At 45.0% G+C, this 26757-nt stretch overlaps 2 protein-coding genes across 8 annotated transcripts in view; both read left to right on the forward strand.

Moving 5' to 3' along the window:
* Positions 1–13267, forward strand: part of Chek2 (checkpoint kinase 2) — a 52036-nt gene extending 38769 nt beyond the window's left edge. For 4 of the 5 annotated variants that reach the window (XM_042267766.2, XM_042267767.2, XM_006984106.4 and 1 more), the window contains 6 exons: positions 1100–1186; positions 1840–2003; positions 2227–2342; positions 3573–3658; positions 8053–8136; positions 9550–13267. In XM_042267766.2, the coding sequence (XP_042123700.1) occupies positions 1100–1186; positions 1840–2003; positions 2227–2342; positions 3573–3658; positions 8053–8136; positions 9550–9642 (630 nt within the window). In that variant the 3' untranslated portion in view covers positions 9643–13267. The remainder of the gene's footprint in view (positions 1–1099; positions 1187–1839; positions 2004–2226; positions 2343–3572; positions 3659–8052; positions 8137–9549) is intronic. The other variant, XR_006067423.1, reaches the window with a different exon arrangement.
* A 1957-nt stretch (positions 13268–15224) lies between these two features.
* The window catches only part of Ttc28 (tetratricopeptide repeat domain 28), a 425155-nt gene continuing 413622 nt past the window's right edge, over positions 15225–26757 (forward strand). For 2 of the 3 annotated variants that reach the window (XM_076559941.1, XM_076559942.1), the window contains exon 1: positions 15225–15425. In XM_076559941.1, coding sequence (XP_076416056.1) covers positions 15342–15425 — 84 coding nt within the window. In that variant the 5' untranslated portion in view covers positions 15225–15341. The remainder of the gene's footprint in view (positions 15426–26757) is intronic. The other variant, XM_076559943.1, reaches the window with a different exon arrangement.

Below are 26757 nucleotides of genomic sequence, written 5' to 3' on the forward strand. Positions count from 1 at the left end.
GAAGTTTGTTCTCTTGAAAGCCCATCCATTTGAAGGGAATAGCATGGAGGTGGGCGATGGTGGTGCACGCCTTTAATCCCAGCACTTGGGAGGCAGAGGCAGGTGGATCTCTGTGAGTTCCAGGACAGCCAGGACTGTTATACAGAGAAACCCTCTGTGGGGGAAGGGGAGTGGGTAGCCTGTATTTGGAACAGTTATTGTACTGAGTGAGGACTGAGGGGGATTTTCCTAGCTTTGGCTTATTTGAGCTTATCTTTCTTAATGTTTTCAACAGATCCATGCCCAGTCAAAGTTTTGGATGAGAATTTTTTTTTTTTTAGAGGAGTGGCCCAGCAGTTAAGTGCAGGTACTAGTTTCGCAGCAGACTGGAGCATGGTTCACAACACCTGTAACTCCAACTCCAGGGTATCTGATACTCTTGGTCTAAATGAGCAGCACTCACATGCACATAAAATCCCTCATACATAATTAAAAATAAAAAAAACATTATAAAAAAATATTTATTTTCCATCAATCCTAGATCCCAATCACAACCCTTCCTCACTTTTATTTTTCTTTTCTTTTCACAGTGCTGGGGATAGAACCCAGGGCCCTGTGTGTAGACCTACACATACACATACATACACACACACACACACACACACACACACACACACACACACACACACACACACACACACACATACACACACGACCCATATTCGTAGCCCACAAGTCATCTGTAAGGTGTTTTTTTTTTTGAGGTAGGGTCTTATGTAGCATAGGCTGACCTTAACTTCGCTCTGTAGTCCAGCCTAGCTTCGAACTCCTGATCTTTTGCCTTCACCTCCCAAGTGCTTAGATTACAGGCACACACCACCCTGCTTGGCTTCACAGTTCATTTTTTAATGATCTGTGAGTTTGAAGCCAGCCTGGTCTATAGAGTGAGTTCCAGAACAAACAAGGCTACACAGAGAAACCCTGTCTAAAGATTTTTCTGTAACATGAATTTCTAAGTGCTCAGCCCTGGTCCAGCTCTGTCTTTGAGGAGTTAGGTGTTGGTAACTGTCCTCACATGTGTGTGGGATAAACCAGTGTTCCTGCCTCTCTCCTTGTACAGTACCTTCACGAAAATGGGATTATACATCGGGACTTAAAGCCAGAGAATGTTCTTTTGTCATCTCAAGAAGAGGACTGCCTTATCAAGGTGAACACTCCCCACCCTCTCTGCTGCCACCGCTGTGATTTCTGTCCAAACTGTCTTACATAAAAACAGAGGACTATCCAAAGGTTGGGAATCTGAACTTCCCATACATAACAGCTATTGCTGAGGTCTAACGAGCACTTTCCTGAGCTCTGGGGTATACAAGCCACTCTGTGTGCAGAGGGAGGAAAGGGAAGGACCATTGAGTCATGGATCCTGCCTTTCTTTCTCAGCCTAGCCTCACTCGAGAATCTCCGGTTACAATTACAAGACAAAAACTAACATGAAAACCCCAAAACATAAAACTCGAGGATGACAACAGGTGCATCTCCCCCCACCCCCAAGCTTTCCAGATGTTCCATTGTGTAGTCAAATTATATGCATAAGTATTAAGAGTCCTAGTGTGTTTGTGGCAGGGTTCTGCAGTTTTTGTAAGGTTATAATGATGATAGGTAAATTGGAAAAACCTTGGTTCTCAGGTTCCTAGGCCCAGGGATTTTCTTTTAAGCAAAATTAAATGCTTTGCCAAGACATGAAATTGTACATTTTGGGTTAATGGAGGGTGTCTGTGTAATAGGTATTCCAGTTTCCATGTCTCTTAGGAATGGTTGACTATGATTATGTTTAGATATCATTTGTTTTGTTTGTAATTTTAGATCACTGATTTTGGACAGTCCAAGATTCTGGGGGAGACCTCTCTGATGAGAACTTTATGTGGTACGCCCACCTACCTGGCTCCTGAGGTCCTTGTCTCCAATGGGACTGCTGGGTACAGCCGTGCAGTGGACTGCTGGAGCTTAGGAGTTATTCTTTTCATCTGGTAGGAAAAATTTTCTTTGTTTTACAGTGTGGTTGAATGAGGTCAGATGAAACTGTACCTGTGTCTGGGTAGAGAGCTTCTGTTTGATATAGGTCATTTTTAAATCATTGATTCAAGGAAAAGCTGATTTTTCTCAATGCTTAAGAAGAAACCTGTGTATCCAAATGCCACTGAGAATGCCACTTGATTTTTTTTTTTCCTTTCTTTCTCTACCAATGTTAAGCCTTAGTGGGTATCCACCTTTCTCTGAGCATAAGACTCAAGTGTCACTGAAGGATCAGATCACCAGTGGAAAATACAACTTTATTCCTGAAGTCTGGACTGATGTTTCAGAGAAGGGTATGGATACGGAAGGGTTACAGATGCGTCTTTACTGAAATGTGGGTGTTCTGTTGGTGGGAGTTTCTTCTCAGACTCGGTGTTGTTCTCTCGTCTGTTTTGTCCATTGCTTTGTACCTTTTGAAAGGAAGAGGACGTTATTAAGAGCCTGGGCTTAAGTCCCAGGTCTGCTGTTGGTTAGTTTTGTGACCTTTGGCAAGTTATTTAACTTTTTTGAGTCTCCATTTTCTTTATTTGTAAACAGGTGATCAGTAATTCTGACATCAAAGGTTTTGTGTGAGGTTTAATGTAACACACACAAGGGTCTGCTACCCATTCCAGTGTGCAAAATAACTTTTAATAACAAACATTCTTTGAGTAAGAAGAATGTAAAACTTCAATGTTGTCAGTTATCTATATATTTTTTTTGTTTTGTTTTTGTTTTTCGAGACAGGGTTTCTCTGTGTAGCTTTGTGCCTTTCCTGGAACTCACTCTGTAGACCTGGCTGGCCTTCAACTCACAGAGATCCCCCTGCCTCTGCCTCCCGAGTGCTGGGATTAAAAGCGTGTATTTTTTAATTTATTAAATCTTGTTTTTTTTTTTTTTTTCCTCGGAGCTGAGGATTGAACCCAGGGCCTTGTGCTTGCTAGGCAAGCGCTCTACTGCTGAGCTAAATCCCCAATCCCTGTGTTTTTTAATTTAAAAGTGCAACCTTGCAACTCCCAGGAGAAAAAGTAGATGAAAACCACGTGCCCAATAATATAACATAGGTGATTGTGTTAAATATCAGGGCTTCAAAGAAGAATATTGCTGCAGCAGACAAGACAGCCTTTGGTTGTTGCTGGCCTGTGGGTTGGGCTTTGTTCTGACAACCCTGAAGGGAAGCCCTCTCTGGTCTCTCACCGGCAAGCAATGGGATGCGGAATTTGTGGTCCATTCTGAGTATCTCAGAGCTGGGTAGAAGTTTAGTTTTAATTAGCTTGAACTCGAGTCCAGCGGCAAGACAGGGAGCAAGGAGCCCAAAGGTTGTGATGTCCCAGCAGGGAGAGATGGGATACGTCCTTGTTCCCAAGGTCCCTATCCTCTGCATTCAGAGAGGGGGAACCTAGAGGGCTCTGTCCACCAAATCAGCTGGCTCATGCTGCTGTCCTCTCAGGCTGGTGGCCTGTAGTTCTGGCGTGGTTTAGAAATGCAGGTGGAATGTATCCATTTCTTTCATTATGATTTCCCCAATTCTCTTGCTGCCTTAGCTCTGGACCTTGTCAAGAAACTGTTGGTTGTGGATCCAAAGACTAGGTTTACCACTGAGGAAGCCTTGAGTCATCCCTGGCTACAGGTGGGTGTATGAGGTAATGCATGTTTGCCTAAAATTCAGGGGAGCCCTGAACTGCGTGAGTGAGGTCAGGCTGAGGGTCACACACTGTCTCCGTGTTGTTGGGTTCATTTATGTAAGGATATAGTGTGTGTGTAGTTGTTTTCAATCAGGATGCACGTACATGTGGAGGAGGGAGAGAGGGAGGAAGAGGAGGGGGAGAGGATGGGAGGGAGGGAGGATGAATGAGTATGTGTGTATGTTTTGTTTTTTTTTTTTAATTTTTATTTTTTAATATTTTATTGCTGTCAACTCTTTCCATGCAACTCCGTAGCTCCTGGATGAACAAGCTCACTTCATGTCAGGTTCTGATTCCATTTGGCTGCCCTGACATTGCCGCATGGCTGTGTAACCCTCTGCGAGCTTGGTCTTCCTCAGTGCCCAGCTGTCTCCTTTTTCTTCCCTCCCTCTACCAAGTGGAGTGGGCTGGGCTATGGTCCAGCCGTTCTTTTCACCTTCCATCAAGAAAACTGGGGCAGGTCCAGGAAGGCAGTCTCCCTGAGGGAACCCAGTCACTTCCTGAGCCAGGTGGTTGTGTTTGAAAGGGTCCCCACTCTTGTTCCTGGTGAGCAAGCGTGCCCTCGGTGCGGGCTGTCACCTGCACCCTTTCATTTTGCATGATGTCTGTGTTCACACGTCCCTGTTGATGTCAGATTTTTGTGCCAAGCTCATTCAAAGCTGCTGCCAGAGTAAGAGCGTCTGTGACTTGGGGAGATTAATTGTTGGCTTGGAATTAATCAACCAGAGTATCCAGCAGCTTTTCGGGTAGATGTGTGATTCTGCTGTTCCGCTTGGCCACGCTTTTCTGTGAACTTCCTTATGGTCTCATTTTCCTCTGGGTCTGGGTGATGTCACTAGGTGGCTGGAGCTCTTTCATCTGTGATTCTCTGTTTTGGGAACACCTGGAAAAATCAAGCTTTCCCGATACTCTTCCGGGACTCCGGAAGATTGTCTACTTTCCCTCTTGTAACCCTCCAACACCTAAGTTTTGGCCAGACCAGCTCAGGTTGAGAACAAGTCGGAAGGAGGGTAGCTGTGCCTGGGGCATGGCTTACCAGGCCCAGCACCAAGCCTGAGGACCTGAGTTTGATCCCCAGTACCCACATGGAAGGAGAGAACTGACTCCTAAAAGTTGTCCTGGGACTCCACACACATGCACGCGAGATAAATAAACAAAAAATGCAATAAAATATTTTTTAAAGAAGGAGGAGGGTGGGGTGGGGAGGACAGATCTATGTGTTTTGGATATTGCCCTGGAAACATTCTCCTCCCAGAAGAAATGTGTCAGATGATTCAGTGTTTGCGAGACCACACAATCTGAAAGCAGCAAGGGCCTTGGAGACAAGGAGTTTGGAAACAAAGGTATCTTTGCATGTGGGGCTTTAACGCTGATGAAAAAAAGAAACCCACGCCTTGGCTCTTTTCACATGCCTTAATAGGGCAGCTTCTGGGATCCAAATGGAGGCAGACCACTGTGTTGGCTTTCTCTGTTAGCTTTGGAAAAAAAAGCCTGCGGCTGGCCAGTTAGGCCTAGCAACGGGGTTTGTATTTGCCTGAGATGGATGAGTCAGTGTAGCCCATTTTGTTTGTACTTCTTGTCTCAAAAGAAAACTGTTATTCACAAGCGAGAAACTGTGAGGCTCAGCTCTGCTCCAGTCTCATGTGAAGACACTTCTCAGCCTTTTGCCTGAAGTAGCATCGTGGGCCCTGGATGAGGAGGGCGAGGGTACAAACGGGCTATCTAAATGTTTACTTATAATGATAAGCTTGGACTTGTGGGAAAGGTCTCATGGTTTGGGGGACTATGAATCCTTCTCTCTGCTTTGTCATTAGCTATATCCAGTGGGGGGATACTCTTCACCCACTTTATTTCACTTTTTTTTTAAAAAGATTTATTTATTGTGCTTACAGTGTTCTGCCAGCACATATGCCTGCAGGCCAGAAGAGGGCACCAGATCTCATTACAGATGGCTGTGAGCCACCATGTGGTTGCTGGGAATTGAACTCAGGACCTCTGGAAGAGCAGCCAGTGCTCTTAACCATTGAGCCATCTCTCCAACTCTCTCTATTTCACTTTTAATAAAAATAGAAGAATCCTTCCTGCTTGCCTTAATATTTTTGGATGTAGACTTCTCACAGATTTACAGGAAAATCTTGTAACTTATGCTAATGTTGAGATTCATTTTCTTTCTTTCTCTCTCTCTCTCTCTTTTTTTTTTTTTTTTTTTGGTTTTTCGAGACAGGGTTTCTCCGTGTAGTTTTGGTGCCTGTCCTGGATCTCGCTCTGTAGCCCAGGCTGGCCTCGAACTCACAGAGATCCGCCTGGCTCTGCCTCCCCGAGTGCTGGGATTAAAGGCGTGTTCCACCACTGCCCGGTGGAGATTCATTTTCATTGTACTCTTGACTGATAGCTTGTGAATATGATGCACATAGCCTCGGGTCATTCTGGCCACACCAAACAATGTCATTTAATACACAGGATTTAGGAGCACTTATCTAAAGCACAGGGGCATTCCATTGCGGTTTTATTTGTTCTCGAATTCATTCCTTCAGAGCACAGGTAATGAGTTCATGTTTTAAACAGTGTCTGGCACCATGGTCTACAGAGCAGTGCACTTCAGGGGTGATTCTGCAGTAGATCCTAAGACGATGGGGATGTGTGTGTGAGGTTGGTGCTGTCAAGACAGGTACTCCGAGAGCCACTCAGTAACTAGTAAGACAGGGATGCCAGCAGCTGCTGCTTCCTGTTAGTAGATAGAGAGGAACTCATTATTCATCCTTTGGTCCTCAGAATTTCCCACCTCCACAGAATGGCTCATGTTGGAAGCCTCTCCTCCTGGACGCCATGGTAGAGGTAGAAAACTGTGGTGGGAAAGTACACAGGGCTTTGAAATCTGGGTCTGTGTTCTCTGCACACTATTTCTGTTCGTGTTTGGTTTCTCAGTTCCTGTGATAAACACTGACTAAGCCAATGTGGAGGAGAGGGTTTATTTCATTTCACACATCACAGTCAGTCACTGAGGGAGGTCAGGGCAGGAGCTCAAGGCAAGATCCCGAAGGCAGAGACTGTGGAGAGGTGCTGCTTACTGGCTTGCTCTCCAGGGCTTGCTAGCTTGCTTTCTTATACAACCCAGGACCACCTGCCTAGGGGTGTTTTTTTTTTTTTTTTTTTTTTTTTCCCCTCCCATCTCAGTCATTAAGAAAGAAAATGCCCTACACATGTGCCCACTGGTTAATCTTATGGAGGCCATTCCCCAACTGAGATTCCCCTCTTCCAAGATGACCCCAGTGTGTGTGATGTTGACAAAGTCTAAACAGACCACAACTCATTCCGTTGATCAGAATGGCTTCAGACACACAAAAATCCACCTGCCTGTTCCTCCTGCATGCAGAGATAAAGGAATCCCAGGACTCAGGAAGAGGCAGGTGAAGGCAGATCTCTGTGACTCAAGGCCTTCCTGGTTTACATAGTGAGGCTGTGTGGGTGTGTGCGTGTGTGATGTGTGAGTGCAGTGCCTGAGGTGTACAGAAGAGGGGTTAGATCCTCTGGTATGGGAATTATAGGTGCTTGACATGGGTGCTATGAACCAAACTCGGGTCTGCTCCAAGTGCAGTACATACTCTTAACCTCTGAGCACCTCTCCAGCCTCCACCTGGAGTCCATCTTTTTATTGATAGATTCTGTTTTATGTCTTTGAAAATGAGGAGCTGTGCCAGGCTACTTCTCAGGGCTTCTTTGAACCCTGCAGGATTTTACCTTGAGGGAGGTGGGAGCAAGTTATGCACATTGGGGAAGAGTTCCCTTTACGATGCCATCCTTGTTACACATCTCCCTCATACACCCAGAATACCTGTAATGTTTGGTCCTGTTTATTACCATCTTTTCTCAGGAGATGTGGGCCTGAGGTTTTGTAGGCTTAAGGTCTTTCTGTCAACTTGCTTAGCACTGCTGTGTGACTTTCCTAGGGTGCTGGTTTAGCTGTTCACATGTCATTGGCAATATTTGTGGCAGGAGGGGTGGGTTTGGTTCGGTGAGCACTCAGGGTGGCACATTTTCAACTCTGCGTTGTGGCCTCCTGACTCCTCAGGGGTTAGGGTTAGTTCTGAACCTCAGCTAGGGGCCTGGCTGTCTGGTCAACTGAGAACCCATGACCCTTGAGTTTGTTTTAGCCAATGCTGACTGAGCACTGGCTGTTCTGAGAAGGCAGAAGTGAACAGTCATGGTCTCTTCATTAAGGAGATTTCAGCAAATGCATGAGGTTTGCCGTCAGGATGGTAGCCTTGGGCATTTACCTGTCACTCTAGGAGCTTGCTTCTCCTCATGTGCAGCCTATTTATGCCTTTGGATCTCTTCACAGGATGAATACATGAAGAAAAAATTTCAGGATCTACTCCTGGCTCAGGAAAAGAATTTGATGGCCCTGCCCCTGACTCCCGCCCAGGTATTTTGATGACTGTACTGTATCCTAGAATTAAATTGCTGATGAGCAAGTCTGATGACTGACAATTCTGTGCGGTGGCAGGTGCTTAATGACAGGCTTGGTGACACACACATGTATTCTCAGCACTTAGGAAGGAGGCTGAGACCGGGCATTGAATCTCAACAGAGGCCGGAGGATTGGGAGTCATGGGCCAGCTTGGTCTGCAGAGTGTGACTCCACCCTACAAGTATAGTGCAGTAGATACTTATTTTCTCCTTGCTGGCCCTTCTTGGGATTGAACCTGGGACCTTATGCTGTTTAGGCACACCTTCCACCCCTCCAGCCCGAGCCAGTGTTTCTGTCTTGGTTTTGATGTGTTCCTGCAGCCCTGGAAGATGTAATAATGCAGGATGTGTTGAACGAGTTGGAGCAATAGATGCAAAGCTTGTCAGTCCAAAGGTCTTTTGCATGGCAAGATAGAATAACCTATTAGAGGCACAAATTTAAATTTTTGGAAAATATAAAACTCGGGCAAGTAGTCTATGATGGTTTTCTCTTTTAAAGTATTTTTGTTGTTGTTGTTGTTGTTAGTGAGTAAAATAATGAGTTTGGTTGTGGTGATTTCTTGATTGCAATTTTATTCTTTTAGAGTTCTTTGTATGTTTAAGCTGGTATGCTTGTTTATTCCTGTCCTGTTTTGTTTTCCTCACTGTGCTTTCTTGGTTTTATAAATAGGAAAATAAACTATAGCAGAAAAGAATGTTGTTTCCATAAAACAGAAAAACTTGAGACTGTGAGAGAGATTAGAAATCCTACACACTCTGTGCTGAGGTTTGAACCAGAACCTTAGTGCATGGTAAACACCTTTAACACTGAGCTATAGCTAGACAGTGTCAGGAGACAGTGACCAAGAGAAGCTGTTGGTATTGCCTGTTGTCTCTATTTAGATGTTCTTCAGCTTACAGTGTGATCACATCCTGAGGAACTCATCTTAAGTTGGAGGCATTTTAAATAAGGAATTCCTTTAATAATTCGAACCCCTGTAGCACAATAGAATGTGTGAGCTCCCCTGGTGCTCCCAACCCTGTGCTTGGCTGGGAGCTCTGGCTGCCTTAAGTCATGCCTCACCCAGAATTTTGCTAGACAGGGGAAAGATCCAAATTTGAATTTGCTTTTGTATCACTGTAAGGCAAAACAAAACACAAACAAAGGAAAAACAAAGAACTGTACATACATACATTAGTGGTTAGAAATCACCAGGCAGAGTAGATACGCGTCTTGATATCAGAGGTGTGTTAGGATTCAGTTGTCATGACAACTAGTGACTCTTGGTCCTTACCATTTCCCGTGACATGCCCCCAGTTTACTGTTCTCAGGGTTTTGATAGAAGCTGTGCTTTTCTTCTGAATACTTCTCCCTTTGCTTTATTTCCAGCCTTCTAGTCGAAAGCGGCCCCTGGAACAGGAAGTGGACGATGCTGAGAGCACAAAGCGCCTGGCTGTGTGTGACGCACTAGTTAGAACGTAAAAGAAATGCGCCTTCATTTGGGCAGCGGTGGTGGTGCACGCCTTTAATCCCAGCACTCGGGAGGCAGAGGCAGGTGGAGCTCTGTGAGTTTGAGGCCAGCCTGGTCTACAGAGTGAGTTCCAGGACAGCCAGAGTTGTTACACAGAGACCCATTCTCGAAAAACCTTTAAAAAAAAAAGAAAAAAGAAAAAAAAATGTGCTTCCTTTCACACTGTGATTGTCTTTTCTACCCTTGAAGTCTTTTTTTTTTTAAAGACTATATATATATATATATTTTTAAAATATAGTCTGTATTTTAATGATGGGAACAGTTGCTTTTCCATCGCTGATACACAATTAAAAACCTTGTGGAAATTAGCCTGTGAATAGCATGAATAGCACTTTAGATGAATCTCTTTCCTTTTCTTTAAAAAAACAATGTTTAGGGGGCTGTGTGGAGAGATGGTGTAGTGGTTCAGAGCGCTCCTGTAGAGGACTGAGGTTCCCAGCACCCATGTAACGCAGTTCTGGGCACCCACACAGCTGTTCCTGCACACAGACACACATAAACATTAAAAAAAATTCTAAAACAATGTTAGAAGTTGTTGTGTGCCTCTCATCTGGATCTTCACCTTGACTGTTGTCAGCAGTCTGGCTTCTCAGGATGTCACTCTGGTTTTTGTTTGTATGATCTGAATACAAATTGTAAAGGTCCCTTAAAGTCTCAGCCCCTCGGGGCGGTGGTGGTGCACACATCTGAGTCTGAGGCCAGCCTGGTCTACAGAGCAAGTTCCAGGTCAGCCAGGGCTACACAGAGAAACCCTGTCCACACTCACAACACATGTCTAGGTCTCTTAGAAAGAAAAGGACACGGTGATAGTGGGTGATTTGTGGTGACTGGCTGCCAAGGAGCCATGTGATGGCAGGCATGCTGCTCCTTGTGTCTTTTAGTCTGATTTCACTCTTCCGGAATCCATCCCAGACCTTGAGAAGCAGAAACAGCAAGATTGTGAGTTCAAGGGCAGCCTGAGCTGTCAGTGAGAGTCTTGTCTCAAAAACAAATGAAACAGAGAAGTTATCCTTTATCTATACAGTTTATATCTCTGAACTCTTGGGGCTTCATTGAGACTAATTTTCCCCCAAGTTTTGAGGGAAAAATGTTTAAGTTAGGTCCTTCAACTATCTTTGTGGTCGAGGTGAAGGTGGAGAAGTAAGGTAGGAGCTAGAGATATCTCTAGTGGTTAAGAGCATTGGCTGCTCTTCTAGAGGACTTGGGTTCAATTCTCAGTACCCACATGGTGGTGTTAATCCCACTGGCGAGAATAAGACCACTACCACAATTTGAGCCAAACTTGAAGCAAGGTTGATTTTTATTGGGGTGCACTCAAGAGCTGAGCTGGCCAGTGACTGCCTTCTAAGTCTGATTAAAGAGAGCAGCCCTGAATCCATTTCTTGGGCTCCTTTTAAAGAGTAAAATCACAAGTAGTTACAAAGCAGGTTTACAGAAGAGAGACAATGGCGAAATAAGGAAATGCAAAAAAAAAAAAAAAAAAAAAAAAAAAATCCTGTCGTCACCATGTGATTAGAGATGACTCTGGGAGGGTTGGGAAGGGTAGGGGTAAAAACAAGTCAAGGTCATGGGTTGGGGTAAGGTCAGATTCCAGAAAATTTAAAAACAGCAATTCAGCTTTTTAAAAACATTTATTTATATACTATGTATACAATGTTCTGCCTGTATGTATGCCTGCAGGCCAGAAGAGGGCACCAGATGTCATTATTGATAGTTGTGAGCCACCATGTGGTTGCTGGGAATTGAACTCAGGACCTCTGGAAGAACAGTCAGTGATCTTAACCTCTGAGTCATCTCTCCAGCCCCCAGCAATTCAGCTCTTACAGTAAATAGAAACTTATTTTTAGTAATAGAGCATAATGACTCCCCTTAAAAACAGAGTCAGGCAGGTTCCTCAGTGGCTCAAAATTGTAACTCCATTTTAAGTTTGGGGCATTTAATAATTCAAACCTGTGTAACACAATAGTGTGTGAGCTGCCTGTTAACCCCATGGTTGGCTGGGAGCTCCTCTGGAAACCCTGTAGTTGGCTGGGAGTTCTAGGGCCTCTGGTACCCTCTGGCTTCTGTGGGCACCAGGCGTACAAGTGGTTCACAGATAGACATGCAAGCAAAACAGTCGTACCCATAAAATCAGAAGAGCAGGAGGAAGAAGAAAGGTTGGTACCAACCTAGGTCTTTCTGACTGTAAAACAAATGTTTTTTTGTCTCTTGTAATTATTAAGTCATACTTATATTATTAGGGGATTATTATTAAAGGATGTTGACTCAAACCGACAGAATCACAAGAGACTGTCTAAAGATTTTTTTTTTTTTTAAGATTTATTTTTCTTTAATGTAAGTGAGTTCTCCCTGCATGTATGTATACCGTGTGGGTGCCTGGTGCCCATGGTGTACAGAAGAGATCATTGAAGCCTCCGGAACTGAAGTTACAAGTGATTGAATAATCATGTAGACTCTGGGATGTGAACCCAAGATCTCAGCAAAAGCAGCAAGTGCTCTGAGCTTAAGGACTTTCCTTTGACTATGAAGTCTGAACTGCCAAAAGTAACGAACAGTTTTTGTATCCCATAAGCCTGGTTGCAGTGACAGCCCTTTGACATGTAAAAATTGAAACATTGTTGGTGGCCTGTGCTAGAATATTATTTTAAGATGTGTTACATTTGTTTATGCTGTGGAACATTTGTTTAATGGTGCAAAGATGTGTTGCATTCTTTTATGTTGCATTTGTTTAACTCTGTGAAGCTGTGTTACTTTGCCTGTCTAAAACACCTGATGGCCTAAAAAAGAGCTGAATGGCCAATAGTGAAGCAGGAGAAAGGATGGGTAGGGCTGGTGGGCAGAGAATAAATAGGAGAAATCTAGGAGGGAAAGAAGAAAAAGCAAGAAAACAAGGAGAGGAGGATGTTAGGGGCCAGCCACCTAACCAGCCACAGAGTAAGAGTGAAAGTAAGATATACACAAGGAAGAAAAGGGAAAAGCCCCGAGGCAAAAGGTAGACAGGATAATTAAGAAAAGCTGGCAAGAAACAAGCCAAGCTAAGGCCGGACATTTATAATTAAGAATAAGCCTCCATGTGTGATTTATTTGGGAGCTGGGTGGCAGGCCCCTCAAAAGAGTAAAGAGTTAAAATAACCAACAACAGTGGCCCACGCTTTACCTCATAAAAAGTGGAATTTGTTTCAGGACTATCTATGGCTGGGGTTAGTAGCCACAGTGTAAGGAACATGTAAGACCTAGGGTGAACAACCCTGGTCAGAATGACGTAAGTAAACCACAGATGGAGTAGTGATAAGCTATGTGTGGAAGTAGGGGTAAGACTAGAAACCTAGCCAGAAAGGGATAAAAGATGAAACCTCAGACATGACCAACAGAGTTTGTCAGATCCTCGAGTGAGACGACTCTCCTCCGCCAGAGATGTGAGATCCTGTCCCCAGTGCAGGCTAACCCAAGATCCAGAGGAACAGAAGGGTCCAGTCTGGACCTGTACACCCGGAGAGGTACTCCCACTTCCTTTTGGAAGATGGGATAAATATTGCTTGTAATCTTAATTGTGTGAATAAATGAGTGTTATACCAAGTCTGAATCAAGAGTGATTATTCCTCCCCCGTGACTGTGGTATGTGCTCACTACACACAGGAACACAGGCAGTTCTAATAGCAACTTCTCTGTTTCTGACCTATTATAACTAACTTGGTTGGTTGATGATAGACCACTCTGTTGCTTGCTGGCTAGGCTATCAATTGAGCACTATGCTTCAGAAGCTCTTTACCTGGACAGGACCGTGAAGGTGGGCACACAGCTCTGTGCCTTGAGGTTTGGCAGGCCTAGTGCTGAGGGCTAATGGGAATTAGAGTGGCTTGAATATTAAAGGCAATGAAACCGAAGAAGACAAAAGAGATTCATTAGAGTTGTGGCAGGGTTATGTAGGAATGAGAAGCTGGGGGGAGGGAAGCCACTCAGCTGGAGAAGTTTAGGGTAGGGGGTGTGGTGAGAAGAGCCATAGGTAGTTGTTACACTGAGAGCCTGGTGGGGCCAACATGTGCTTGTATTCTAATAGGCAGCTGGAATAGCTTTTTTTTTTTTTTTTAGCTTGCTAGGCAAGCGCTCTACCACTGAGCTAAATCCCCAACTCCTGGAATAGCTTTTGACCCCAGTGTCCTTCAGTCAGACACTAGGAATCTTTTTCTTCAGTATTTGGGAGCTAGTTGCTCTTGGGTCCCTATATGGAAAGAACTACATGAGAAGGAAGCAATCAGATTGAAGACTTAAGGCATATTTGATTAACAAGTTGATCCAGGTGCAGACAAGATCACCCCAGGAGCTTGAAATGCTTGAAAGTGAGATACCATCCCAGGACCTTAGTTATATGATCAGGCATTTTCCCTTTTTTGTTTACTCTGGGTTATTTGTGTCACTTGTATGTGGAAAAGATCAGAAGGACAAACAGCTACATAAAAATTCCAAGAGTATCCAGGCAGTGGCACATGCCAGGAGATAGTTCGAGGCCATCCAGGTCTACAGGGTGGGGGGAAAAATTCCAAGAGATTCTTTACCGGTAGGGGAAATGTTCTCTGCTATTGTTCTGCTGGCTTTTGGGTTTTCTCCAGAGGTCTGTGGCAGAGAGAGCTGTGAGAAGAACGGTTGGGTGAACCCCTTCCTGTTAATTACACCACAGGGATTGAAAACTGAGCCCCTTCTTACCATCATCATCATCATCATCATTTGTGAGCACTTTGGAAGGATACAGCAGGAATTAGCACCTGTGAGCCTGGGAGAGCCTAGTGTGTGCCAGGCATTATGTGCTCATTACTATTATTTTATGTGCATTGGTGTTTTTTCTGCACCTATGTATGAGAGTGTCAGGTCCCCTGGAACTGGAGTTACAGACAATGGTGAGCTGTCACGTGGGTGCTGGGAATTGAACACGGGTCCTCTGGAAGAGCAGCCAGAGCCCCACAATATTCTTTTTGGTTTTCGAGACAGGGTTTCTCCGTGTAGTCCTGACTGTCCTGGAACTCGCTCTGTAGGCCCGGCTGGCTTCGAACTCACAGAGATCCGCCTGCCTCTGCCTCCCGAGTGCTGGGATCAAAGGCGTGCCCCACCACCGCCTAGAAAAACATGGCTTTTAAGGAGACGTTGCACCTTTTCTAGGGATCTCTCGGTTCTTAACCGCTGCAAACACTAGGTCTGGCCTCCAGAGAACCACCTAGCGAGGACTAGCCGGGATGCAGGAGGGTGGGCTTCTCAAGATTCCATCCTAACTGGACGAGGGAGAGCACTGACGCGGGCCTGGGGAACGCCAGCGTTCGCTGTGTCACCCCCACACAAGCGCGCCTTCACTTGCCCCGGCCCCGCGCGGTGCCCTCCGGGTGGTCCGCAGTGCGGCGGGCGGCTGCTCGGAGCCCGGAACAGCGACCCCCGGCCCGCTCCGGGAGGGCTCAGGGCCGGGCACGCGCTTGCGCGGTGCGAGCTGGCTCGGCGGGCGCGCGCGTGCGCGTTGAGGGCGCGGGGGGCGCGGGGGGCCGCGCGGGGGGGGGGGGAGACGCTCGGCGGCGCGCGGCACGGCGGGAACATGGCGCGCGGGAGCGGGGCGCGCGCCTAAGCTGGCGGGACCGTTAGCTCTAGGCGGACGCGGACGGGCCCCGCGGGGATGGAACAGCCGCTGACGCTGGCGCCCGAGCCGGCCTCGGCGCGGAGCCGCAGGCGGCGGGAGCCCGAGTCTCCGCCGGCGCCGGTGAGTGTGAGCGGGGCGCGGGCCGGGAGACTTTCTTTGTGAAACTCCGTCGGTGCAAGCCGGGCCGGGCCTCGGCGGGGGCGGACGGGTGACTGACTTGGAGGCAGAGCCCCCCACCCTCTTCGGCTCCTCGGGGTTCGAACCCCGCCGCGAACCACGCAGGCGGACCCGTTCCGTCATCTGCCCGCCTGCCTCAGTTTCCACGGCTGTGCGTGCCTGCGCCAGGGGCTTGGAATGCAGTGGGCACCTTCTGTCCGCACCTCCTCTTCCTCGACCCCGCCCCCTCGGAGCGGGACGGGCGCGGGGCGGGGGTGGGGTGGGGTGGGGTGGGGTGGAGTGGGGGACGGGGCCCGAACCCACCGTGGCTGTAGAATGCAGCTGCTGGGAGGCTCAGGTGTTGCCATCCCAGGTGGTGTTGGTAGGGAGTGGGCGTTCCGTTCCTAGAAGGAGACAAGGTGGTTGGTGCCTCATCACCGACAGATCCTGGAAAGCTTTAGGTCCACCTGGGCTTAGCGATGTTTGGGTGTGTCTGCCAGAGTGAAGGATGCTGAGCAAAATTTACTTTGCCTGGCTGGAGCAGCCTTTATCCCTGGACTCGGGAGTTTTTTTTTTTTTTTTTTTCCTTTCCTCCCAAGCCACTAACTAGCCAGGGTGTAGAAATAATCTGGAGCTCTTTATTAAAATATAGGCCCCACACAAGAGACGCACGCACAAACTGGTTTCTCAAGGCACGAAGTTTTGACTCGGGGAGTTTGTCCAGCTGTAAAGTGTCTCATAAGCAGAAAATTTGCTCTGTTTTTACTTCTGCATGGTGCCTAGCATGTAGTAGTTGTTTAGTAAATATTTGTAGAACTGAATGACCCTGGAGTTGCAACCTAGGAACCCTTGAGATACTTCAGGTGCCTTTTGAGATAAATATCTCTTAGCTTTATTTCATATATGATTTTTCTCAGCTTCCAGGTTAACTTTTGTTACTATTTATAAAGTGATGTTCCAAGTGTGCTTTAGTAAAAAACAAGGTATATGTTGATTAGTATGAAGGATCAGGTCTGTATATCCTGGCTAGATTAAAATTAATTCTGAGTGTCAGGGGTATGTCTCTATGAGTAAAGGTTCCTGCCACCATGCCCGGACATCTGAGTTGGATCACTGGGACCCACACAGTAGGATAGAAAGGACTCTGGCAAGTTGTCCTTTGACCTCCTCACAGGTGTACCAACACACACACACACACACACACACACACACACACACACAGAGAGAGAGAGAGAGAGAGAGAGAGAGAGAGAGAGAGAGAGAGAGAGAGAGAGAGAGAATAAAGTAAATTCTGCACTATTTCTTTTCATTTGAAGACAGTCCTCTAGGATTTTTTGTTCTTTTGAGACAGGTAAACATTTACATTTTCTTTAAAAATATTTTTTATATATTTGAGTGTTTTCTTCACTCGTATGTATGTGCAGCAGAGGCTGGAAGAGGGCTTTGGCTCTCAGGTTACACAGGTTATGAACCATGAACTGGGTGCTGAGAGTGGAACTCTGACACTGTGCAAGAACAGCCTCTGCTTTTAACCACCGAGTCATCTCTTTATCACCAATATTTACATTTTCATCCAAGGAAATCTGAATTATTATTTATTCAGGAAATTTGGCAGTTGCTTTTTTGAAGTTTTTTTTTTTTCCTTGCCAGTACTACAATTGCTTGATGCTATGGTTTCTTTTTCCTCCATTTGGCTGTATTTCATTTAGTTGGTCTCTCTTCAATAGTGTTTTTCAGTAAATAGAGAATTCAAGTGTAAGAAAGACAGTAAGAGCTGAGATTGCATCTGGAGAAGAAAAATCGGAAAAATAAAATGATGTAATCTCTAAATGTGTTTTGTCGATTGTGTGGATACGATTAAAAGAAACAAACTGTCTTTAGGGGTTGGGGAGACAGCTTGGTGGGCAAAGTGCTTTCTATGCAAGCACAAGGACCCAGGCTCACCTCTGACTTCCCCCTAAAATTGGGCCAGTGGGTATGGACCTGTAACCCCAGAATTGGGAGTTAGGAGGTGGTGGAGGAAGGTGGATCCCTGGTGCCCACTCACCAGCTAGCCTGTCTGAAACTGGGCTGAGTGAGAAAGCTCCTGAAAAACAAGGTGGAGAAAACCTGGCATGGTGACGCATACCTTTAATCCTAGCACTCAGAAGGTAGAAGCAAGCAGATCTGTGACTGAGGCCAGCCTGGTCTATGTAGAGAGTTCCAGGCCAGCCAGAGCTACATAGTGTGTTGGGGTGGGGGAAGGGGGTGGGGGTAGAAAGCAACTGGGGAAGAGTCCTGAAGTCTACATCTCATGGCCTCTTCAAGAACATTCACAGGTCAGTGAACCTGTGCCCACATAAGCATGCAACACACATGCACTAAAATAAAAGCTAAAAGCTTTTAGAAAAGCTTTATTCCCACTTAGTGTGGTGGCACACACCTTTAATTCCAGCACTTGGGAGGCAGGGGTAGGAGGATCTTTGCAAGTTGAGGACATCCTGGTCTACATAGGAAGTTTCAGGGCATCAGGACTACATAGAGAGACACTGTCTTTAAAATAACAACAAAACAAAACCCCCAAAAAACCAAAAAAGAAAAGCTTTACTCTCAGTGTATACATCTGCAGCACAACTCATGAACCCAGGGCTCAGAGAAGATTGTGGAAGGTGGGGACAGAAAGATTGTAAGAGCCAGAGGAAAAAGGAGTTTGTTGTGAGATTGTGTCTTTTAGAAATGTCATCAGCTACACTCAATATGACACAAATGGTCATGCTAAAGAGGAAGGGGAAAGCTCATGAGGCCTCAACCCTAGACAAAGAGCTACCGGCAGCTAAGGAATGCTGGAAGCGGAGAAGTAGTCTTCACCAGGGACAAACACACTGATTTGTTACCCAATACCAAATGGTCAGACCTGGAAACATACATATGAATAATATTATATGGACTGAGCCGTTGTATTTATATGTAGGAATATGTATATGTGTATTGCTACATAGCAACAACTAATGAAATAGAAGCCATGGATTTGAAAGAGAGCAAGGAGAGGGGTGTGTGGGAGGATTAGAGGGAGGAAAGGTAAGGGGGACCTGTTGCAATTATAATCTAGAAGAATATTTAAAAAGCTTATTGAAAAAATAAAAATTTGACATACTTCTAACAGTTATCATCTTTAGTGTTGTTAGGTTCTTTTCTCCTTGTTCTGACCACTGACTGGAAGTAACTTTAGGGAAGGTTTATGTTTGAGGGTCCAGCTGTTGGCTGGGAAGGCATAGTGACAGGAGTATGACACAGCTGATCACATTGTATCAGGAGGCGGGGAGATGAACAGAGGGCTGCTGGTCACATTGTATCACGAGGCGGGAAGACAAATGCGGGCTTAGCTGTCTTTTTGACAGTCTGAGAGGGAGCCGAGCCCATGGAGTTCACCAGCCAAATTCCTGATGGGTTTTCTCTCCTCAGCGGTTCCTTCGAAGTCACACCTGGAAGTGTATCTTTTAGGTGATTTCAATTATAGTTGAATTAAGAGTTTTGTACGCCAGGTGTGGTAGCGCATGCCTCTGATCCCAGTACTTGGGAGGCAGAGACAGGTGGATCTTTGTGAGTTCCAGGCCAGCCTGGTCTACAGAGCGAGTTCCAGGATAGCCAGAGCTATACAGACAATCCCTGTCTTGAAAAACCAAACAAAAAATATTTAGTTTCATGGTTTATAATATATTGACAGAGTAGTGTGTGACCATTATTGTTATCTCCCGTGTGTGTGCGTGTGTGTGTGTGTGTGTAGGTGTGTAGTATGCTTATGTATGTGTGGGTGCACACGTGTGTTTGAGGGGGTGGAGGCCAGAGGTCAATGTCCTTTATTGCTCTTCACCTCCACATATGTGTGTGTGTGTGTGTGTGTGTGTATGTATTTACTTATTATGTATACAGTGTTCTGTCTGCATGTTAGCCTGCAGGCCAGAAGGGGCACCAGATATCATTATATATGGTTGTGAGCACCATGTGGTTGCTGAGCATTGAACTCAGGACCTCTGGAAGAGCAGCCAGTGCTCTTAACCTCTGAGCCACCTCACCAGCCCTCCTTATATTTTGAGGGTTATGTTGCACTTGGAGCTCACTGTTTTTGGCTAGCTAGTTCAGGCTGACCAGCAAGCTCCTGAGATCTGCCTGTATCTGTATCCCTTCTCTAGTGTTAGGATTATAGATGTCTCTTGACCAACTTCTGAATCCTCTTGCTGTCTGTCTGTCATTAATTTGTGTGTGTGTGTGTGTGTGTGTGTGTGTGTGTGTGTGTGTGTGTGTGTGTAGATATCTGTGGTGTCCAGAGGTGTTGAACACCCCTGGATGTGGAGTTATAGGCTGTAGTGAGCCACCTGATGTGGGTTCTGGGAACGGAACTCAGGTCCTCTGAAAGAGCAGCAAATACTCTTAAGGAAGATAAATAAATGTCCAAAAATAAGTGTATGTAACTTGTTGGTTGTTGGGGATACAGATGCAATATAATGTGATTCTGCATTACTGGTGCTAAACTGAAAAAGACTGACATATATGAGAGCTGAGGAGGATGGGGAGAATTGTCTCATATCACTGGCATGAAAAGTGACCCGTGACTTTGAAAACAGTTTGACAGTTCAGTAGTTGTAGCTCTAACAAAAGTTTGTATGAATGTTCATACCTTTGGTTGGTGATAGCTGAAAAGTGACAGTACTGTTCATGAACTAAATACTGGATGGTTAACGTTGAACACTCATACTGTGGAATCTTCTGCAAATACTAATCAGTTCATGACACAATTGGATGGCCTTTGAACATACTCTGAATGAAAGGAACTAAACCTTAAAGGTCCTGCTAACTGTCGATGTGAAAGCTCAGCATAGGCAGATCCACCAGGGGTAGATTTTGAGACTGACATCTTGGTATGCCACATAAATGGATGAGGAATCATCCTCAACCATTTTACTTTATCCAGTGAGGCAGGGTTTCTCAACCCATAGCTTGCTAGCCAGCTTGTGGAGATACCCTCTCTGCACATTCCAGGGCTGGAATTATAGGCTGCTATACCCACCTGGCATTCATGTAGGTTTCTGAGGACCCAGACTCCAGTATTCTTGTTTATGCAGTAAACTTTCTCTCCATTCCTGCTATTTAGTTTTAAAAGTATACAACTTGGGGCTGGAAAGATGGCTCAACATTTAAGAACACTTGCTGATTTTCTAGATGACCTGGGTTGAGTTTCGGTCACCCACATGGGGGCTCACAGCTACGTGTAATTTTAGTTCTAGGGGATCCAGTGTCCTCTTTTGGGTTCTGTGTGCACCAGGCACTTACATGGTTTACATTATACAATCACAGACACTCATATATAAAAATAAATAAAATATTTTAAAAAATATTTTTAAAAAAGGAGTCCCCAATTGAGCCAGACATAGTGATTTTATGCCTATAGTCCCATATTTTGTGAGACTGAGGCAGGAGAATTACTGTGAATTTGAGGCCAGCAGGGCTCAGCAGTGAATTCCACAGCAGACTGGTCACAGAATGAGGCCCTGTCTCAAGGGAGAAGCTGAAGGAACGACTCTGTGACTTAGAGCTGCTGACCTTCGGGGACCTGGTTTGGTCCCAGCACCCACACTGAGTGTTCACGATTGCTTATGATTCCATTTCCAGGGGTCTGATATTCTCTTGGCCTCCTCAGGCACTGTGTGTATGTTGTGCAATACTTACCACACATAGATACAGAAAATGAACAAATAGTTGAATATATTTAAAGAGAGAAAAAACAAAGTATAAAACTAACATAGCCTTTGTGTATTCATATGGTTCCCTCCTCCCTAGAGACAGGGTCTCATTATTTTAGACGGACCGTAAGCCTGCTGTATAGCCAAGGTTGTCCTTGAACTTCTGGTTCTCCTGTTTCTGTCTCCTGACTGCTGGGGTTACAGGCATGTACCACGAAACCTGGTTTTATATAGAGCTGGGGATCATACCCATAGCTTTGTTTATCAACCAAATTATATCCTTGGCCCCATATGATATTTTTATGTGAATTTGAAAAATGACCTGAGCCATAGGAATAATTTAATATTAGGTTGGAAAGATGGTTCAGCAGTTAAAAGCACTTGCTGCTTTTCCAGAGGACTCAAGTTCAGTTCCCAGCACCCACATGGCAGCTCACAACCTTCTGTATCTCTGATTCTAGAGTATCCATTGCCCTCTTCGGGACTCCATGGGCACTATATACACCATGCACGGCCCTACATACAGGCAAAATACTCATGTACATAACATAAAAATGAATAAAAAAGAATAACTTAGTAAGTGGAAAGTGACTTCATGTGATTTAGAAAATTGTGGTCAAGGTGCGAAGGCAACCTGTGTGTGTATGTGTATGTGTGTGTACATGCATGGGCACACATGTGTCTATATGTGTGGATGTGTGTATATATATCTGTGATGTATGTGTTGGTGTGTGTGTGTTTATATGTTGTTTGTGCTTGTGCATGTGGAAGCCAGAGGTTGGTGTTGGGTGTCTTATTATTTTATTTTTATTTGTTTATTTTTAGACAGGGTTGTCTTAGTCAGCGTTCTATTTCTCTGAAGAGATACCACAACTCTTATAAAAAGAAAGCATTTTCCAGGTGATAGCGGCACACACCTTTAGTTCCAGTGTGGGAGCCCACAGAGGTTTCCTAGTGAGATCTGAGCTTACTTTACCCAGCAGGGCTGCATAAGGGGATGGACTGACCACGTGTGTGGTTACCAGGTGTTTTACACTTGGATGTGCGGTATGCTTTGATCTAGTAAGGGGAGGTCTTTTGCCCCGCCCCTTGGCATTCCTATAAAAAGCCCTTTTGAGAGACAGAAGGGGCTGGTGGATTTTGATCTAGGTCCTTCTGAAGCTATCCTGTGTTTCTGTCTGTCTCCTCCCCACTATCTTTCTGTCTACTAATTCCTTACACCCCTCTCCTCCTCATAGGATCGTGCCAGTTGGCTATTGAAACTTAATCAGTAGTGACTCCAGATTGCAGCTGCTGTACTGGGTGTATTGCTCTTACTTGACATATTAACACACCTGCTGGTACATGGGGTACAGTCACTGATCTAACAGATGCCTTTTTGTCAATGCCTGCCATGAGGACCACAGAAGCAGTTTGCGTTCAGCTGTTGAGACCAGCAGTACACATTTACTGTTTTACATCAAGGAATATTAATGCCCGAGCCCTGTGCCATGACTTAGTTTGAAGGGATCTTGATCATCTGTCTTTCCCACAAAATGTCATGGCGTCTACTGTATTGATGACATTATGTTGATTGGGTCAAGTGAACAGGAAGTAGTGGTGTACAAGAAACTCAAAGCAATGGAATCAATGTTATAAAGAGTTTGTTAATGGATTGGCTTAGGAGACATCAAATCACACAAGGTAGAATTAGTTAGGGGGTGCTACCCCCCCCAAATACCCTGTAGGCTCACAGATTTGAATGATTGTTTACCAGACAGTGGCACTATTAGTAGGGATGGCCTTGTTGGTGGAAGTGTGTTACTGGGGGTGGGCTTTGAGGTTTCTCAGATGCTTAAGCCAGGCCCAGTGTCTCCCTGCTGCCTGTCAATCTGCATGTAGAACTCCTGGCTCTTTCTCCACCACCATTTCTGCCTGCCTGCTGCCATGTCCTGCCATAATAAGAATGGACTAAACCTCTGGACCCGGAGCCTGTCCCAATTAAATCTTTTCCTTTAAAAGAATTGCTGTGGTCTCTTCACTGCAATAGAACATTGACTAAGATAGAAGTTGATATCAGGGACTGGGGTATTGCTATGACAGGCCTGACCATGTTTCTTGGTGGAATGTGGACTTTGGGACTTTGGATTAAGAAAACAGTTGAACACTTTAAATGGGGCTAAATGGGCCATGCTAATAGGAACAGGGAAGACAGTGTTGCTGGGAATAATGTAGATATTGATAGCCTAATCAAGAGGTTTTAGAGGAGAAGAATATGAATAGATGGCCTAGAGATGTTCCTGTGTTATATTGGTGAAGAATGTGGCTGTTTTCTGCACTTGTCCAAAAAAATCTGTCTGGGGCTAAATTGAAGAGTTTTGGATTAACAATATTGACCAGGAGATTTCAAAATAGCCTATTATTGACTGTGTCATATGTGGTATTAGTGACCAGTCTTATGCAGCTCTATAATGAAAAGGAACAAGCTGTGTAGATGTAATGATCTTATTAAATAAGAAACACAGAGCCAAATGCAGAGTTAAAAGCCCAAGAGGTCAGAGCAGTAGCTAAGAGCTGAGACTTAAAACCGCCTTCTTACCCTTCACTGATGCTGTCATCCTTCCCCTCAGAAAGAGAGCTACTTCCTGTGTATCTGTTTTTTATTGACTTTCTGTTCTGCCTTCTCATTGGTTGTAAATCCAACCACATGACCTCCTCATAACTGCCTCTCTATACAGACCTCCAGGTCTTCTATGGTTGGTATTGAGATTAAAGGCTGTGTGTGTGTGTGTGTGTGTGTGTGTGTGTGTGTGTGTGTGTGTGTGTCTCCATGCTGGTGGTGTCCTTGAACACACAGAGATCTGCCTGTCTTGTGATCGGGGATTAAGGGCGTGTGCTACTACTGCCAGACTTCTGCTATGGCTTGCTATTAGCTCTGACCCCCAGGCAACTTTATTTATTAACATACAAATAAAATCACATTTCAGCACAAATAAACTATCACCATAAAGCTGAACAGGAAAAACACAAAATGTAGAGTTTCAGGAGAAAAGGCCCACAGGAAGTATAATAGAGCTAAGTGCTGTGTTCAAGGAGATAAACAGATCAATGAAAAGCCAGTTGCTAAATGGAATAAAGGGAGTGGTGACCTAAGAGCAGGATTTTACCCAGCTAAGCTTCCAGCTTGTGAAAAGGAATTAAAGAAAAGCTTAAGCAGTGAAGGAAACCATTGAAAGCAGAAAGCTGATACAGATGTGTTGGGGAATATTATTATTATTATTATTTTGGTTTTTCCAGACAGGCTTTCTCTGTGTAGCTTTGTGCCTTTCCTGGAACTCTCTTATGGAGACCAGGCTGGCCTCGAACTCACAAAGATCCGCCTGCCTCTACCTCCCAAGTGCTGGGATTAAAGGTGTGTGCCATCACCGCCCAGCAGGGAATATTATTTTAAGGTGTGTTACTTTTGTTTATGTTGCATTTGTTTAACTCTGTGAAGCTTTGTTACTGTACCTGTCTAAAACACCTGATGGTCTAATAAAGAGCTGAAAGGTCAATAGTGAGGCAGGAGAGAGAAATAGGCAGGGCTGACAGGCAGAGAGAATATATAGAAGGAGAAATCTGGGAGAAGGAGGAGGACTCCAGGGACCAGCCACCTAGCTACATATCAAGCCATGGAGGAAGAGTAAGATTTATAGAAGTAAGAGAACAGGAAAAGCCCAGAGGCAAAAGGTAGATGGAATACTTTAAAGATAAGAAAAGCTGACAAGAAACAAGCCAAACTAAGGCTGAACATTTATAATTAAGAATAAGCCTCCACGTGTGATTTATTTGGGAGCGGGGTGGTGGGCCCCCCAAAAGAACAAAAACAGCCAACAAAGATGTAATTGAACAAGGAGGGAGAGCATCGTTGGACAGCAGCAATCCATTATCAAATGATCACAGTATCATGTGCTAGCAGGCCTAAGCCGGTCCTGAGGGCACAAGCAAGTTACATGAAGATGCCCAAATGTCTATGGTTTCTGTTCCAGTTGCAATGCCGTCTACTTCTGAGCATGCAGCTATGGCCTCATGGGGTATGCTGTGTGATCAGTTGATTGAGGAACATAAGACTAGTAGGATTTCCTTTACTGTTGGTTCTGTACTGTCTTAGTCACTTTGATTCCTGTGACAAAGCATAGTAACTAAGGCATCTTATAAAAGAAAGCATTTAACTTGGGACTCATGGTTCCAGAGGGTTAGAATTCATGACCATCATGGTGGGATGCACGGCAGCAGTAGGTAGGCATGGCAGTGGAGCAGCAGCTGAGAGCTTACATCATCCATAAGCATGAGGTACAGAGAGAACTTACTGGGAATGGCATGGGCTTTTGAAACCTCAAGGCCCACCCCTAGTGATAAACCTCCTCCAACAAAGCCGTACCTCCTAATCCTTCCCAAACAGTTCCACCAACTGGGGACCAAGCATTTACATATATGAGCCTATGGGAACTATTCTCCATCAAACCACCACATGTACACTGCAAGTATCATCTGGAAGTGGACAGGTGCAGCATTATAGCCCTTTTCTGAGACAATTGTGAAAGACTGCAGAGAAGGGAAATCTTTATAATGGGCAGAACTTTGGGCAGTGCACATAGTTGCACATTCTGCTTGGAAGGAGAAATGGCCAAAAAAAAAAAAAAAAAAAAGAAGGAGAAATGGCCAGTTGTGTGATTATTTACTGATTCATGGGCTGTAGCCAATGGTTTGGCTGTGGCCAGGGACTTGGAAAGATCATGATTGGAATTTGGTGAGAAAAACTTTTGAGGAAGAAGTTTGTGGCTGCATCTCTTCAAATGGGCAAAGGATGTGAAGGTACTTGTGTCCCATGTAAGTGTTCATTGAAATGTGACTTCAGCAGAGGAGTAGTTCTGTAATCAAGTAGATAGGATAACGTGGTCTGTGGACAGTCAGCCTCTTCCATGGCTGTCCCTGCTGTTACCCAGTAGATCTTGAACAAAGTAGCCATGGTGGCAGTAATGAAGGTTATGAATGGGCTCAACAACATGGCCTTCCACTCACCAAGGCTGATCTGGCTACAGCTGTTGCTGAGTGCCAGATCTGCCAACAGCAGAGGCCAACACTGGGCCTCAGTATGGCCCCCTTCCAAGGGATGAGTAGCCAGTAACCTGGTGGCAGGTTGATTATATTAAAGCACTTCCTTTGTAGACAGGAAGAAGTTGTCTCTGATATGACTTTTTACCTCCCTGACTCTAACAACTCCACTAAAAGACCTGTTGACTTGATGAATCAGTTTAGTCAGCTATCAGGATGCAAAGTTGGCCTACAAAGACCAGTAGCATTTTTGTATACCAATTATGAACTAGCTAAGAAGGACATCAGGGAAATAATTTTGTTCATAGAAACCTCAAAAAAGAAAAGAAAAATAGAAAAAAATGACCTAGTCTAAGCCTATCTTAGCCAAGGATGTAAAAGACCTCTCTAGGGAAAATTATAAGCAATAAAGAAAGAAATTGTTGTTGAAATCTAACTTTAAGGCATGGTGGTCTGATAAGATACAGGAGGTTATTGCAATGTTTTTGTATCTGTGGAAATTTGCT

This window comes from Peromyscus maniculatus, chromosome 23, assembly GCF_049852395.1.
Source record: "Peromyscus maniculatus bairdii isolate BWxNUB_F1_BW_parent chromosome 23, HU_Pman_BW_mat_3.1, whole genome shotgun sequence".
NCBI classification, from domain to species: Eukaryota; Metazoa; Chordata; class Mammalia; order Rodentia; family Cricetidae; genus Peromyscus; species Peromyscus maniculatus.